Below are 17399 nucleotides of genomic sequence, written 5' to 3' on the forward strand. Positions count from 1 at the left end.
CTTGTGCCTGGGATTGGGGTGGAGGTGGTGCTCAGAACACCTGGGTGGTGGTGGTGGGGTGCTTGTCAGGGGCCAACCACCGGTGGTGGGGGGCTGGAGATGGCACTCTCTGTTCCCCTGTACCTCCCTACTCTCTGGCACTGGAAGCACCTATGTCGGTCTTGCTGGCCCTGGCCTGGGGTGGAAGACGTGATTGCCCCCCCCCCCTTCTATAATTATCCTTCTTTTCCCGCCCCTCTCTGACATCCCTCTCTTCATCTCCCTCCTTTTCTTTTTTTGCCCGGTCAAACAAAAAACAGTTACAAATATAAACAATATAAATAATATTTAGCCTAAATTACACAAGGGGTCATTCAAATATAAACCTTGTGTGTAGTGATGGATCTGGCAACACCGACGCGTCGACTCACTTGCAGAAAAATGACGACTGAATTGACTTCTTTGGTTGGAACTGGAAGTAAGTCATCTTCTATGGGCAATGTCTGACTCGCTCCGTCCATAAATGGTTTCTGCTCTATTTTTTTTCTTCTGTAACCCTTGTGCTATCCTAGGCACTTTACCATTGGGAGTTGGGTCATCTAGACACACTAGACAGTGCTCTGAACCTTTTTTCTTCAATGATTTGTGATCTTCACTGGTGTCCATGGATTACATGAAATCTTTCCACCTTTATCCACCTTTGTCATGGTAGGAGAACACGTCAATGGAAGGGTGGGGTCATCTAAGATAGCACAAGGGTTAACATATACTGTAATTGTGTAGAAACAACGCACATTCACTCTCCTAAAAATTGGGTGGTTTCTGGCAGTTCGGATGAGCAAATATTAAAATATCAAAATATTAAATATTACAAACATTACATAATGTTGGGAAAACAATACAAATTCAGTAAATATGATAAACAATGTAAAAGTAGTTTGGCTCTTAAGTCCTGGTGAATTTTTTTTAGCTTACTTGCTTTTTGTAGGTTTATGCTTTGTTTCTGACATAAGAGCTTATGCGTGTCATTTTTAGAATTTTACTGTGTCCAAAGTGAAGCATCAGCAAACTGAGATCATCTAGAAAAACCCAGCAGTTTCTTAATGTTCTCCTCTAGAAAAAATGGATGTTCTTTTTCATAGTTGTGTCATAAACAGCTGAAGAAACATTGACTAATTTTTTTCTTCGTTCTGTTTATGTTCACGAAAACTCCTAAGTTAGTGTTGCGGAAAGATATTAAACCATATCAACTATAGTTTGCACATTTTTTGTAATAAATGACGTGTTTGACATGAAAACTCTCATTGACGTCATTCTGAGCTTTATCAGCTTCTTGCACGTGTTTGGTGAAGAGCTGCAACCTAGAAGATGTATGATAGACATTACTTTAACTAAAGAAAAAAGTTGGATGATTTTCTAGTTTTAATCATGACGTTTTCTTATTTTGTGAAAATGGAAAAATATTCACAATATATCCAACATCGAAACTTTAATAATTTGCTAAAATGTAAAATTTCAAAATGCTCCAAACAGAACAATCTTTAGTTGTTTCTTTTTTCTCTAAAGAAAGACAAAAATGATATATTTTTTTAACGAAATATATTTTTTAACTAGCATTTTGGGGTTTGAAACTGGTTTCTCCAGATATGTTTTTCTAGAAATTCTGTTGTACAAAATATAAAAAAAATAAAAATAAGTGAAGCCCCACCCATTCACAAGAGCTATAAAATGAGCAGTGTGCATGAGCAAATGAGCAAATGTAGCAGACGTCTGATGTGATAAGATTAATTTCTCATTGACTTCTAGGAATAACAAGTATGGAAGGCGTTTGGGTGAAAGAAATCCTGCAAAGAATGCTGGACCAAATGTTGACTTTTCTGAGAATGAGAGGAGAAAAGGCAGAGAAAGGAGTTGATCTGGATCAAGAAACCTTCTGCTGTTCCATCTGTCTGGATCTGCTGAAGGATCCGGTTACTATTCCCTGTGGACACAGCTACTGCATGAAGTGTATTCAAGGATTCTGGGATGAAGAGGAGAAAATCCCCAGCTGTCCTCAGTGCAGGAAGACCTTCATACCGAGGCCTGTTCTGGTAAAAAGCACCATGTTAGCAGCTTTAGTGGATCAGCTGAAGAAGACTGGACTCCAAGCTGCTCCTGCTGATCTCTGCTATGCTGGACCTGAAGATGTGGTCTGTGATGTCTGCACTGGAAGAAAACTGAAAGCCATCAAGTCCTGTCTGATCTGTCTGGCCTCTTACTGTGAGAAACACCTTCAGCCTCATTTGGATGCAGCTGCATTCAAGAAACACAAGCTGGTGGAACCCTCCAAGAACCTGCAGGAGAACATCTGCTCCCGTCATGATGAGGTGATGAAGATGTTCTGTCGCACTGATCAGAAGTGTATCTGTTATCTCTGCTCTGTGGATGAACATAGAGGCCACGACACAGTCTCAGCTGCAGCAGAAAGGACTGAGAGGCAGAGAGAGCTGGAGGAGAGTCAACAACAAATCCAGCAGAGAATCCAGGACAGAGAGAAGGAGGTGAAGCTGCTTCAACAGGAGGTGGAGGCCATCAATCACTCTGCTGATCAAACAGTGAAGGACAGTGAGAAGATCTTCACTGAGATGATCCGTCTCATCCAGAAAAGAAGCTGTGATGTGAAGCAGCAGATCAGATCCCAGCAGCAAACTGAAGTGAGTCGAGTCAAAGATCTTCAAAAGGAGCTGAAGAAGGAGATCACTGAGCTGAAGAGGAGAGACGCTGAGCTGAAGCAGCTCTCACTCACAGAGGATCACAACTATTTTGTAAGAAAATGGTATGGATGTCTCAAGAAATCTGACAGCTTTCTTCCAGTACATTCTATTCAACTTCAGCATTTTAATAAAGGACAAAGTGCCGTCCCTCAGTGCAGAAATAAATTCCAGGAACTTCTAGATGAAGAATTTAAGGAGATCTGCCAGACAGTCACTCATGTGGATGTTTTCCTGTTTCAAGAGCCAAAGGCCAGAGCTGACTTCCTACAATATTCACAACAAATCACTCTGGATCCAAACACAGCTAACAGCTACCTCTTTCTGTCAGAGGAGAACAGAAAAGCAACTTGCATGGCAGTGGGGCAGTCTTATTCCAGCCACCCAGAGAGATTTTCCATCAAGTTTCAGGTTCTGAGCAGAGAGAGTCTGTCTGGACGTTGTTATTGGGAGGTGAAGAAAGGATTTGGAGGGATTTCAGTGGTGCTTTTGTATAAGAACAAGAGCACAGTCAAAAAAAGTTTCGGAGAAAATGAAAATTCTTGGGTTTTAAGTGTTTTTAAGCGCGGCTTTATATTCAAGCACAATAACATCACCTATCCCATCAGAGCTCCTGCTTCCACTAAGGTAGGAGTGTACCTGGATCACAGAGCAGGTGTTCTGTCCTTCTACAGCGTCTCTGAAAGCATGACTCTCCTCCACAGAGTCCAGACCACATTCACTCAGCCGCTTCATGTTGGACTGTGGTTGTTTGGTCCACAACACAGCACAGCTGAGTTTGTCAAGCTCGACTAGCAAAACATCTTGTTCCACTTTCGGCTTCTCCCATCAAGGGTCGCCACAGCGAACGAGTCGCATGGTAAATTTGGCAATGTTTTACGCCGGATGCCCTTCCTGACACAACCTTCTCAAACCGGGCTTGGAACCGGCAGAGGTAGAGAAGGGAACAGGGAGCAGCCCGGAGTCGAACCCGGGTTTCACGGACGGAAGGCGCCGCAAACCAGCACGAGCTAAACTGGCTCCCCTCGACTAGCAAAACATATTGTTAATAAACAAAGAGGGAATAGAGGTAATTTCTAACCCAGTTTATGACATGGGGCTGTATTACAAATTCGACCGATTTGCCTTAATAATCACTTCTACTTGTTTGCAAGAATCCATTTTTCCTCTAGAGGTCACTGCCTGACAATAAATTAGTTTTAGACATGCTTACCTTTTCCTGATTTAACTTGGTCTTTTTTTATTTTTAAGCACATTACATTATTTAACAAAGACAAAATAAGTATGAAGTTTGGTTTGCATGTGTGTTTATGTGTAAAAAAAAACCCTGTAGTTTTAATTAATAAAACTTATTGAAAACTCATTGTCCGTTTTTTAATAGAATTTCTGGTTGTTTTTTTATTTGTTTCTATTGTCTGTTATATTTTACGCCTAAATCTTTTTTCCATATTAATACTACTACTACCACTACTACTACCACCACTAATAATAATAATAATAATAATAATAATAATAATAATAATAATAATAATAATAATAATAATAATAATAATAATAATAATATAATAGATATTGTTGTCATTATTTTGTTTCGATAAACATCGGCTTAATTCTTTATTTTATCGTTTGCAACAATTAAAGTGTGTAATCAAAATATCAAAACTCAAAAACAGTTTGTTTTCCAGAAATTAATCTAATTATCCTTTTTTACTACTGTGATGTTCTTTTTTATGTAGGTCAAGCTATTTTAAAAATACTTTTCCTTCTTATGCACTATAGTTTAGTAATTTATGCATAAAATAGTTTAAAATCCAGCGAAAAACTACAGGTTCTTCAGACGTTAGACGCGGTGTTTTATTTTGAAGTGACTGCTTCCGGTGTGGGTGGAGCTTGACAGTGTTGTTTTCAAGCAGCTGATCAGCACTGCGGACAGCTGCAGCTCCGTCCTCTCCCTCAAGTCACTCGCTGTTCCCGGGACGTTGTCCTCGTCCCGCCGCCTCGTCCTCCGGTCGCTCGTGTCGGAATGGACCCGCAGCGATAATCTCTCCATGACATCATCTCTGCCGCGCTTGGAGCTCAGCTGCCGCGGCGAGGAGAACGGCGCAGTCGGGGTTGCCCTTGACTGGGGAGGAGTTTGGGAAAGGGGTGCACGGACACGCTAAGCTCCGACCGGAGCGACATTGTAACTGGGGGATTTTCATCGGCGAGGACAGACGGGGATGCGGAGTAGAGCCTGCGGACTCACTCAGTTGTTGGCCCGCCGGCGGATGCTGGAGGACGCATCAGGACCCCAGGAGCTCCTCTGGACTAGCTGAGCAGGCCTGAACGGTCTACATCACCGGATTAAATGGTGACAGAAAGCAAGTGTGCATGACAAGATAAAACAAAAGCAGAGGCTGCCCTGCCTGTGCTACAGATAAGCAGGAGCTCGTGGTTTTTGCCGGCCTCCTTAGGTTTTACCAATTGTGGTAGTAGATGTGTCAGTCAAAAATTATTGTCACAGCCTCTAAACTCTTTATGTGTCCCAGGAATTGGCAGGCGTGTTTTTGTTCCGATTTATAAAAAAAAAAAGAACATTACAGAAAACCATGGGAGACCAAGAGGAAGCTGAGCTGTCAGAGTCTCTTCAGAAGGAGGACGGGTTTTCCAGTGAGCCTGAGCAGCCGGAGACAAACTTTAAATCTAAAAGTTTGCCTGTTTTAAATGAAGCAGAGCCTCAAGAGAAAACCCTGTTGGCTAGTTCTACACGCATGTCCATAACAGCAGAGGAGAGTGCAGAGTTCATCCAGTTCCCAGCCAAGACTGAAGCCTTCCAGGCCGAGTCCCCAACCAGAACCAACTACCTGTCAAAGCCGGGGAAGTCGGAGCTTAATAGGCCCAGCTCCTATGTGGAGAACACTGACGTCCGTAGGAGTAAAAGTATGGCCAGAAGGAAGCCCCCTGGCTTCTTTGCATCGAGGCTAGCTCAGATTCGACTTCCTTGTAAGAAGTATGTGAGCATTGTTCTTCAGGACTCTCGCTGCTTTCTGTTCTGCATGTGCTACCTGACCTTTATCCAGTCGCTCATGGTGTCAGGCTACCTCAGCAGCGTCATCACCACCATTGAGAAAAGGTACAGCCTGAGGAGCTCAGAGTCAGGCCTTCTCGTCAGCTGTTTTGACATTGGGAGCCTCCTAGTGGTCGTCTTCATTAGCTACTTTGGTGGGCGGGGCCAGAGACCCAGATGGCTGGCGGTGGGAGGGATATTCATTGCTGTGGGTGCCGCCCTCTTCTCCTTGCCTCACTTCATCTCCCCGGCTTATCAGATCCAGGAAGTTAACGCATCATCCGCCAATGAGGGCCTGTGCTCTAACAGCAATGCTAGCAGCAGGGATCACGTTGACATCACTTCCTGTCCTAGAGACCAGGAAGGTAATGAACACAACTTGTACGTGGCGCTCTTCATCATTGCGCAAATTTTGGTGGGCATGGGTTCCACACCCATCTACACCTTAGGACCCACCTACCTGGACGACAATGTCAAGAAGGAGAATGCCTCGCTATATTTGGGTAAGTCTTCAGGAGAAAGTGGGCGGAGCAAAGCAGATACGTCATCATATAGTTAGCAGCGATATTAAAAACCAGTGCAGCACAACACCACCCCTTCACAGCACAAAGGTTTTTGGTTTGGATCTTCGCTGGGCCCTTTCTTTGTAGTTTGCTTGTTCTCTAAAAACATGTTTCATTGTTTAATTACACTGACTATATGAGAATTGGACTGAACCCCCTGGCATTCTAAACAGGAAGTACCCGCTGGCTCCAAGAAGCCAAAATCCTATTAATATAAACTGAAATTTAAACAGCCATTACTCATTCTATTTGTCAGAATGACCATTCTAGCATTCTTGCTCTACCACACTTTTTTAGCACATTCTTGCTAATCTTAATTTTTTAAATAATCTTTCTGTAGTGCAACATATTCAAGTTATAAACTGACCAATCGTATGCCCTTCATAAAAGCATGCCAGCAAGCGCTGGCCTCCAAGTTGAACGTTCTAAACATTTGATGGACAGGTTCTCCCGTGTCAGCTTTCAAGTAGTAGGGGTGTAGACTTCCAAAAAACTCACCCCTGATTGGTGAGAGTGGTTGCCATAGAAAAAACTTATTGTCTGGGTCCAACACTCCAACATCCATATCACAAGGCGATGACCACTGAATTGACTTCTAATTGACCCCCTGAATTGACCCAAACCATAAAGTGTTCTCTGATCTGGCTTCTAACTTTATCACTGAAAAACTACCAATTAAAAAGTAAAACCTTTGAACTTAAAGGGATTTGTGTTGGCAAATAAAAAAAATCATTATTTGTTCACTTTTTAAAAATCCATTCTTCAAGAAATCAAGGACTAATATATATTCAGCTTACACTGTTTGAGGCACAAACACCTTGGTCAAATAGGGACTTCTCAGGTTATGTGAAATACTGACATAGATTTAGGGATTTTGGATTTAAGACATACGTTTTTTCATCTATAACTTAGTAAAAAAGTTTCTCAGAAAATCAGAATTACACTATACACTCAAAAAAATGATTCAAGCCCCTCTTTCATGTAACACAATTAAATTCTGTTTGTTTTTATTTAAATATATTTATTTTAAAATTATGTATCTACATTTAATTGACCTAACACAAAATGTTTTAATAATTACACCTATAAACTCCAGTAATACAAAATAAATGAGTTCAAGTAAGGGGCATGCTGTGTGCATGTTGAATGCTGTTTTCCTATTTCTCTTGATTTATTCTTTTTATAGTATCTTCTGCCGTTTTTCGGCTAAAACTTTTCACCTATTTTACCCATTCAACTATTAAAATGTTCAGCTCTTTCGTCTTATGCCTGCTATGACTTTTGGTCCTTCAAATCCTTCGACTTTTCGAAGTGAGAAAACTTTCGATCGTGTTTTTCCATGTAAAAAACGTACTGTGGCTTGGAATCGTTTCAACTCGGTTTCTCCCAATAAGATAATACACGACGAACCTCATTTATAGAGGAAATTATTCTATGTGTTTATACTGGCGAGTACAGGTTGACATAAAGGATTTAGCTCAGTAGAGTAGTCATTGGGATTTGCATGCAGAGTTTCCAGGTTCTAGACTGGCATCAGATGAAATTTTGTGTCTTGCCTTTCTTGATAAAATTGAGTTCGACTAACTCAATCATATTTCATTACATGTAAGAGTTTTCTTTGAGGTGGGGCTACTCATATTTATTGGATGGAAATCCTGCCCACAATTAAATTGAGTTCATCCAATGAGTTATTTTTTGGAGTGTGTCCGAATTTCCACCCAAACCCCTGACAGTGCACTATATAGTGCGTTCGCCATTTTGTAGCGCCATTTGAATCTACAATTCAAAAATCGAGTGCCCTAGAAATTTCCCAAAAGTCTCTGCGAAAAACCAGTGTGCATCGATGTCCATTAGATTGGCGAATATTTAAATGAATTTTTTAATAAATAATCAATGCTTTTATCTTTAGAAGACAGCGGACTGATAAATAATTGTCACAAAACGCTCATATTCATTGGATTTTAACTTTGTGAAATCGATGACGTTATATCTGATGTTTAGAAAAATAAATAAAAAGTAGTGAGCATGATGTCCGAATTGCCTTTAAAATTGATGGCACTATAGAGTGCCGCACTATATCTTTTTTGTAGTATTTAGGGGTTAGGGCGGGAATTCAGACACAATTTTGCTGTGTAATGTTAGCCAAAAAACTGTCTTGATTTGCCTTTTTTTTCACATTTCTGGAAGAATCTGAAAAATTTCTTAAAAGTTTTTTGTTTAATTTAATGGATTTCAACACCAAGAACTTCAGCTGCACAGTTTTCAGAAGACATTTTCTGTTTATCAAAGTTTTGTTTTTGTTTTGTCTTACCGGTGTGCAGTTGCTGCTAACATAATAAGGTGTTCCACAGAGTAAAAACAAAGAAACGGCATTCAAAGATAAGTTAATTCTGTTAACTGGTATTTTTGCTGCAGCCTTGAAAGCCGAAATAAAAGCTTTCAAGATATTAACAACTACTCTAAAATATAATTATTTGCTGTGTCAAACGTAGTTGTTTATATTAACGGTTATTTGCATCTAAATATGTCAACATCAAAGTATAACAATTTACCAACCTATAATTCCATGGTGCTCATATATATTATATTTTAATTGTATTTAAATTATGTGTAATCTTACTTAAAGCCTAGAATGTGTGTGAGGTTTTTGTGTACTATGTAGCCATCCTGACTGGATGATGGACCATCTGCTCAAAGAACACCAACTGTGCATGAACCCAACTAGCTGATGCTACCTTTTTTGATTTTTCCCTTTTTTTTCCAAAAAACAAAGCAGCTTTTTGATGTTAAAAAGGTTTGACGTGTTGTTTTGAAGTCTGCATTTGCATTTTTATGACTAGGATTTTTTTAGTTCACCAGGTCATTGATATATTCCACATATCGTCAAAGATTATTGGATAACCCCTATATTAAATCTCCTGTTTATTGTTCATCCTCCTCCGGGGTTCACTTCCTCTTTCGGACCCTCAGATTCTCCAGAGCGAGTTAATAAAGAGTCAACAGCAGTTATTCTGGGGGAAACCTTCTTTTATTACCGTTCTTTTTCCTCCATAACACACAACATGAATGCGCGCCCCCACTGCCCCCCTAATTCCCTACCTCGCTGCACGCGCTCTCTCTTACACACACGCGTGCGGCTCCAGCACATACACATCCCCATTCAGCAACAGTGGGTACAGACGATCCTGGCTCCAATGCCTTCTTAAAATGAGAAGATTGTTATTGTGCTGGCTCCTTTGTGAAAATAAATGTAATAATGCAAAAAGAGCTCCGCTGTTGACAACACTGTTGGTGACATCCATTGTTAACGTTAGCTACTTCCGCAAACAACAGTGACGTCGTTTACCGTTGAGTACTATTCTGTGCAAGCCGGTCACTTCTGGGTCATTTCACGGTCACACAGGAGATTACAAAAGTTTGCATTTAATTGGAAATGTGAACGGCCTTGCAAAAAAATCAGATTTTTTCAAAAAATCGGAATTGAGCATTAAGCCCCGCAGTGTGAACGTAGTCGAATATCGCATTTGGTCTGAAACAGTCTGATACAGTGGGTGAGAGGGGTTGTCCATGATTGATGTCAGCTTGGCTAACATCCTCTTCTCACCCACCTCCTCGATGGAGTCCAGGGAGCAGTCCAGGACAGAGCCGGCCCGTCTGACTAGCTTGTTCAGTCTCTTCCTTTCTCTCCCTGAGCTTCCACTGCTCCAGCAGACTACTGCATAAAGGATGGCCGAAGCCACCACAGAGTCATAAAAAGTTCTTAGCAGTGTCCTGCACACTCCAAAGGACCTCAGTCGTCTGAGCAGGTGGGGACGACTTTGGCCCTTCTTGTACAGGGCGTTCGTGTTGTGTGTCCAGTCCAGTTTATTGTTTAGGTGAACATCCAGGTACTTGTAGCCCTCCACGACCTCGATGTCCAAGCCCTGGATGTTCACCGTTGCAGTTCGATGTGGTTTCCTGCTGAAGTCGATCACCACCTCCTTCGTCTTGCTGGCGTTGATGTGGAGGTGGTTCAAAGCACACCAGTCCACAAAGTTGGTGATGACCTCCAGGTACTCCAGATCGTTTCCCTGAGATACCCGGGTTTGGTTTTTTTTGTTGTTGTTGGAATTTAAGTAATTGGTCAGAGAATCAAAAAGGAGTGGCTTGATCAAAGGAGCAGTTGGATATAAGTGAATATGAGGAAAATTGATTGTGACTGGACAATTCTTCCCCATTCCAGCTTTAATAAGTTTAAATATATGTGGAATTTTGTTGCACATCCACCAGATTTCCTGTCCCATATCAAGCCTTAAGGAATTGCAGAAACTTAGTTATTTGCATGCAAGAAACTTTTGATTTACAGATTTTACTTAAAATTGTTGATTTGTTGATTTTACTTAAGAAACTTTGAGTACTTTCAAAATTTGTTCAAGAATTCTCACTGTCCAATTTTCTTCCATAATTTACTTTTGTTTTTAAAAAGTGGCTTCCAAATTCAGAATTCCAATTGTTGAGTCACCATGGGTGTGACACTGGTGCTGAAAATGACAAGAAAATGAGTAATATGACGAAATGTTGTGACAGCATGCAAGAGACATTTGGCAATGAGAGCCTCTGCCAGTCTTTCTGTATGAAAAATATAATCTATAAATAAATAGACGTTTAATTCCGTCAAGTAGTAAAACTGTCGAGTAGAAAAAAAATCAGCAATCAATGATGCAGCTGTAATGATAACAGCCGTAAATCGTTTTCTTTTGCTGTCATAAAAAGTTGCGTTTGCAGCATCCTAGCATGGTTTATGTTCATGTTAAAGTCATCACAACTGGGATTGGACTACAGTACTTGTCTTTTGCACTGCAATACACTATGAGCAAGGCTCTCAGGACAGTCTTCTGCTTCCTTGTTGTTTCCTGCTTTAGGAACTACAGTACACTACAGTAATTCATGCTCTTTATCTGCTGCCTTCCGCAGATATTTACAGCGAATTTAAAACATGTCTGGAGTTTTATAAGTTCACTTTAAGCTTAAAAAATAGACTATACCTACTGTACATACAGTAGGTATAGTGGATATAGATGCAGGCGGATCTTTTTTAACTTTAAAGTTTCCAGTTCCGGGTGATACCTAAGGATTCTTAATTCTGTCTGATAAAAGTTATGAATCGGATAATGATCAATCATGTAATAAAATGGTTACGGTAGAACAGCAGTGGGATTATATAAATTCGCTTCCTTCCACTCCTTTTCAAGCAATATTTAATTTATGGATAATTATCCTAAGTTTGATATGTCATTGTGATTGCTTGAAATAAACCATTTCAAATCAAATCAAATCTAGTCAAAGTTTGTCAAGTGAGATATGTTAATTAATAGTTTACCATCTACTCTAAGTTTAGCTGGTGAGTGTATCAGAACATACATTAGAGCAGGGTGCTCATTAAGTCGATCGTGATCGACCAGTCAATCTTCAAGGAGATGAGGGTAGATCGCAGGCCAGCAAAGATAAATAACCAAAAAAAAAAAAAAAAAAATACCACGCTCCCCCCATTGCACGATTTACAGGAGAGCATGAAAAACGATAGTCGCTGGTTTCTGTTTTTGTAATAAAACGCCTCATCTGTTAATACTTAAGTATCTTTCTGTAATCTTACTGTGTCGTTTTTTAACTATCAGTACATAAACAATGTGATGTTCTAATAGTTCATAATACTATGTTTATTAAACAGTATTTTAGTTTCAAAACACACACACATATATATATGTATATGTATATAAATATATAAATATATAGGTAATAGGTAGATCTTCAAGACATTGTCGACTCAAAAGTAGCTCACTTGCCAAAAAAGTGTGAGCACCCCTGCATTTGAGAAATATTTACAAATTTAGACATTAAATCAAATTTAGACATTAAACTTTTTTAAAAATTAGGTCAATGTTTTTTCCCTTTTCTCCACACTTTGTTTTGCATAAGTTGAGATCTGCAGCACAGGAGTATTGATCATTTCTGGTGCACAAAAGGCTAACTGTTCACAAAGTCCTCTTATGCAGCTTAGCGTACTTGGGTTATTATATTAGTTACAGAATGTAAAATGAGTGGGAGCACATTGTGTGTTCACTTAATCCACAGGATACCGTGCAGCAAGAATGCCTCCCTTATAGACCACCACTGTTGAAAATCAATCGATAGAAGGCTTACGGCTTAAACCATTTATCTCCCAATTCTTTGTCTGATCAAAGCTGCCTTAATTTTTTTTCTGGTGTTAACAATTTAAAACCGAATTGGGAGGAAGGTTTTAGGAAAATCTTAAACTGGGTGGCCTTTTCACTGGGAAACGATCCAAAAGCAAACCTGGACTTATTTTGAGGGCTGATAATGAAATTTACTACAGTTATTTTAGTGTTTTAAGTGGTTAGTGACAAATTTACATGGCTATAGCTTTAACATTTTTTTTTAGCCACTGCTGCTATTGATTTAACTTTGACAGAAGCACTTAAGACTAAAATTAACAAGATAATGAAACAAGCTTTTTTCTAAGTACTGCTGCTCTCCCAGCTCAGCATCTTTAGTCGGGATATTGCCATACTTTAAAAGCCTTTAAGACCTTAATTGTTATCAGTGAAATTGATATGAAGGTAAATATGTCTGCAAAGTATTCACAAAACATGTAGGCGACAGTTTAAAAAGAAGAACACTATGCTGAGGCAGAAATTGATGAAGCAGTTATAACTGGAATGAGAGGAAAGGAAGACACTGATGTTCCGCTTTAGGTATCTGATGGTACGAATGCAGAACTGAGGAACAAATGTTATAGTCTCTGTCAGCTCTTCTTTGTGTTAACCTACTTATGAGATCATTCCCAATGGCACACCAGGCATCCATTAGGATAATTCAGAACAACATTGCTTTGTAAGCCCAAAAAGAGGTGTTCTGTGAAACTGCAATCAGAAGCAGAGGGCCTCCATGTAGCTACTTAATGTTTCTCCTTAGTGATGCTGTCAGTTTCCTCTTACTGGGACTTTTAATTAACGGGCAACCATTGTGGCATTACAGAGAGAAATTTGTGGTCAGATGTCTTTGATTTGGGGGCTTTAGATACATCTGTGTTACAGCTTATGTTTCTCCTTGTGGAACCTGCCTGTAATATATATGCTGGTAGTCAGGGGTGCATGTTAACAACATACCATTCTGTCAACATGAAAACTGTGTAGTCGGTACAGTGGTGAGATTGTCTTTGACTATGTCACTGTATTGCAATGGCTATGGTTTGGATGTAAAGACGCAAGGAAATGTAAGGGTTTTTTTGCCTTTAAAAAACACGGCAACTGTTTATGACCAACAGAATCTACCGCAGACTAAACCCTTCCATAGGTAGGTGTTCTAGATTGGTGTTCTAGCTTGTTTTTTTTTTTTTACCAGTGTGCTTCAGTATACTTGTGTGCCGTGAAAGATCGTAAGGTGTGTAAAATAAGGTGTGAAAACAAAACCATTGCCTGGATATCAGCTCTGTGTTAGGAAGAAAAAAGGTTGAAAAAAACTGTTTTAGATTATTAAATTGCACTTTCTTCAATTATATGATTTAAACAGTTAATCATATATAAAACAACTTTATTTGATCATACTAATGTGTTTTCTGAAACACCAGCGCCCTTGTAGAAGGACATTTTTGAAGCCCCATAATAAATTACATATTTCATTTTTCGTTTTTAGTTTTCAATGAACTACCTAGTTGTACATTTTGACATTGCCTTATAACTTGTAATTTGTTTTAAACATTTTGCTTTGTTTAGCAGGCATGAAAGCTTTTTGTCATTTCTATGCAGACATGCATGTTATTCATACATGAATCCTCCCATCTGGTTTCTGCTTAATCACTGAGTCTCTTTGGCTTCAGTTCAGCACTTCTGCTTCTTCTAATAGTAAATTACATTATTTATGCTGCCTAAAATGTTTTTACATTGGGTTTCACTTTTTAGTTGGCTTGTTAGTATTTGAAAATGACTGAACAGCAAGTTTGTGGTTTGTAGAGGTATTACAAGTTAGTTTATAAGGCATTTAAAACTCGGATCTAAAATGTTTTGGAACTGACTAAAAACAAGGACATGGAGGCTTAACATGCAAATACCACGGTTCATCAGAGAACAGTCTGTGCTCACCAACAGAGTGGAATGAATGTCTTTACACCAATCAAGGCTGAGTGATTTTAAGAGCTGGGGTGGAATGAGAAATTCCCATGCTGAAGATAAATATTCAGAGGATAAGCTGTCACTTGGAAATTTGGGCTGTTGGCTGTTACTTTAAAGGAATAAGGACTAGATATATGAAGCATGCTTGAACAAGCTAAGCAAGCGTCAGATCCTGCTACAATGTTTTATATGAGTGAAAATATGTTGTACAGTGTTTGTATTTACTTTGATTAAAAATCAAAACTATTATTATTTGACACTGTAGTGTTCATAACAAAACATCATTTCAACGTACACATGATGCCTATAGATCAGAGATTAGTTTATACCTAAGATAGGTAGGGCAAAGTAAACAAAAAATGCTTGTGGAGTTACCCAAAGATCTAATTTATGGTCTCATTACTCTGAAGACATAAAGAAACTAAACAGTTTAGTGGAGTTTAAATGCATATCTTAAATCTTTTTTGCTCCAGAAACACGTATGTGTATGATTTCCATTGAAAGAACGCTGACTTGATGTGCTGTTTAAAAATTCTGCTGATTTAGATTACTTTCTGGCTTTTTGTTATTATTAATCTTTTACTTGAGAATGATAAGTAGTTGATGACAACAGGACTGGGAAATGTTCAGAAGGTCATTGCGCTGAGGTGGTATCAGAGCTGCAACAATTCCAAGGCGTATTTGATAATGTCAACAATAATAAATAGTCAGTTAACAGATTCCATAGTGATGCATCATTTAATTCAATTCAATTTTCAATTCAATTTTATTTGTATAGCCCAAATTCACAACAACAGTTGTCTCAATGGGCTTCGTATCGGTAATTAAAACAGTTAAACATAAAATCAAAAGGATCATGAATAGATAAAATTCAATAGGAAAATATTAAATTGAACTAACAAACGGACTAAGCCAAAGTGGACATCCCTGCCCTTAGACCCCCCTTTGCGGTAAGGAAAAACTCTTAAAAAAAACGGAAGAAAAAACGAAGAAACCTCAGGGGTGCCCACATGAAGGAGGGATCCTCCCCCAGGATGGACAGGCGATTTACCAGAACTCATAGAGAAGTATTAACTTATTTAACTCTACAACTACATATTTAAAGTCCAGCAGACGAGCTTCATCCAGATAGAGTTGGGGGGACAGTCGGGGGTGCGAGTCGAGCCGTAGACAGGATCCATAGCCAGGTGTAGAAGCAGGAGCAGAGACGATGTCCACGGCCAGGTACAGAGCAGAGACGAGCCAGAGGCAGGGTCCACAGCCAGGTGTAGGAGCAGGAGCAAAGATGAGCCAGAGGCAGTATCAACAGCCAGGTGTAGGAGCGGGAGCAAAGACGAGGTACACGGTCAGGAACAGGAGCACGGATGAGCCAACTGGAATCTGGAAGCACTCCCACTCCCCAGGAGGGGAGAGGGAAAGAGGGACAATACATGAATCACACTGCACAAAACAGAGGCATGGAAAACTAAATGATGAATAATAATCAAAAACAGAGAAGAGAGGAAGGGTAGAAGTAGATGAGAAAAGAGGAAAGAACCCCAGTGCACCATAGCTACCCCAGCTTTAACGTCTAGCAGCCTTTTAAAACAAATAGTTATTGTTATTAAGTTTAATTTAAACATATTAACTTTAAGTTAAATAATCTCTGAACACTAGCTAGTCTGGCAACAAGTCTGTCCAAAGAGGAATGTTTTCAGTCTAACTTTGAATGTAGAAATTGAGTCGGCCTCTCTTACATGAGCAGGGAGTTTATTCCATTAAACAGGGGCTTGGTGGCTAAACGCTCTACCTCCAACCGTACTTTTATTAATTCTATGAACCACAAGCAGTCCTGCATTTTGCGAGCAAAGTGTTCTATTTGGATGGTAAGGTACGATGAGGTCCTTAATATAGGATGGGGCCAGTCCATGTAAGGCCTTATAGGTTAACAGGAGGATCTTGAACTTGATTCTGGAATCAACTGGTTTCAGTTTGCAATTCTGGCATGCCGACTTTTATTCACTCACTGGCCACTTTATTTGGTACACCTTGCTACTATCGGGTGTGACCTCCTTCTGACTTCTAAACTGCCTTAATCCTTGGTGGCATAGGTTCAACAAGGTACTGGAAACATTCATCAGACAGTTTAGTCCATACTGACATAACATCATTACGCAGTTGATTCAGATTTGTCAGCTGCACATCCGCGATGCCAATCTCCACCACATCCCAAAGGTGCTCTATTGGGTTTAGATCTGGTGACTGTAGAGGCTGGAATTAGCCAGCAGAAGATGGATACACTGTGGTCATAAAGCGATGGACATGGTCAGCAACAAAACTCAGATAGGCTGTGGAATTTTAACTATGCTCAGTTGGTACTAAGGAGCCCAAAGTGTGCCAAGAAAATACCCCCCACATCATTACACTACCATCACCAGCCTGAACAGTTGATATAAGGCAGGATGGATTTATGCTTTCCTGTTGTTGACGCCAAAATCTGACCCTATCATCTGAATGCTGAACCAGAAATAGAGACTCATTTAACAAGACAATGCTTTCTAATCTTGTACAGTCCAGTTTTGGTGAGTCTGTGTGAGTTGTGGCCTCAGTTTCCTGTTCTTAGCTGACAGCAGACCGGTGTGGTTTTCTGCTGCTGCTGTAGACCATCTGCCTCAAGGTTGGACGTGTTGTGCGTTCAGTGATGCTCTTCTGCAGACCTCAGTTTTAACCAGGGTTTATTTGAGTCACTGTTGCCTTTATATCAGCTGGAACAAGTCTAACCATTCTCCTCTGACCTCTGGCATCAAAGGTATTTCTGCACACAGAACTGCAGCTCACTGGATATTTTCTTTGTTTTTGACCGTTCTCTGTAAACCCTAAAGATGGTTGTGGGTGAAAATCCCAGCAGATCAGA

At 39.8% G+C, this 17399-nt stretch overlaps 2 protein-coding genes across 2 annotated transcripts in view; both read left to right on the plus strand.

The window, feature by feature from the left end:
* The first annotated feature begins 1705 nt into the window (after positions 1-1705).
* On the plus strand, positions 1706-4092 carry LOC101157396 (E3 ubiquitin/ISG15 ligase TRIM25-like). The gene is made up of 2 exons (XM_023965327.2): positions 1706-3356; positions 3434-4092. Exons 1-2 carry the CDS (start codon positions 1797-1799, stop codon positions 3503-3505), a joined length of 1632 nt encoding a protein of 543 aa, XP_023821095.1. The 5' UTR covers positions 1706-1796; the 3' UTR covers positions 3506-4092.
* Positions 4093-4593: 501 nt separating this feature from the next.
* slco5a1a (solute carrier organic anion transporter family member 5A1a) overlaps positions 4594-17399 on the plus strand; it is a 36127-nt gene continuing 23321 nt past the window's right edge. The window contains exon 1 of the mRNA XM_004078797.5: positions 4594-6278. Within this exon, the coding sequence (XP_004078845.2) occupies positions 5318-6278 (961 nt within the window). The 5' untranslated portion in view covers positions 4594-5317. The remainder of the gene's footprint in view (positions 6279-17399) is intronic.

This window comes from Oryzias latipes, chromosome 17, assembly GCF_053564925.1.
Source record: "Oryzias latipes strain Hd-rR chromosome 17, Olatipes_Hd-rR_3.1".
NCBI lineage: Eukaryota > Metazoa > Chordata > Actinopteri > Beloniformes > Adrianichthyidae > Oryzias > Oryzias latipes.

Coding starts and splice junctions, on each gene's coding strand:
- LOC101157396 (XM_023965327.2), top strand. CDS start 1,797: ATGGAAGGCGTTTGGGTGAAAGAAATCCTGCAAAGAATGCTGGACCAA. Junction 3,357..3,433: donor GAGCTCCTGCTTCCACTAAG/GTAGGAGTGTAC, acceptor TCTCCTCCACAG/AGTCCAGACCACATTCACTC.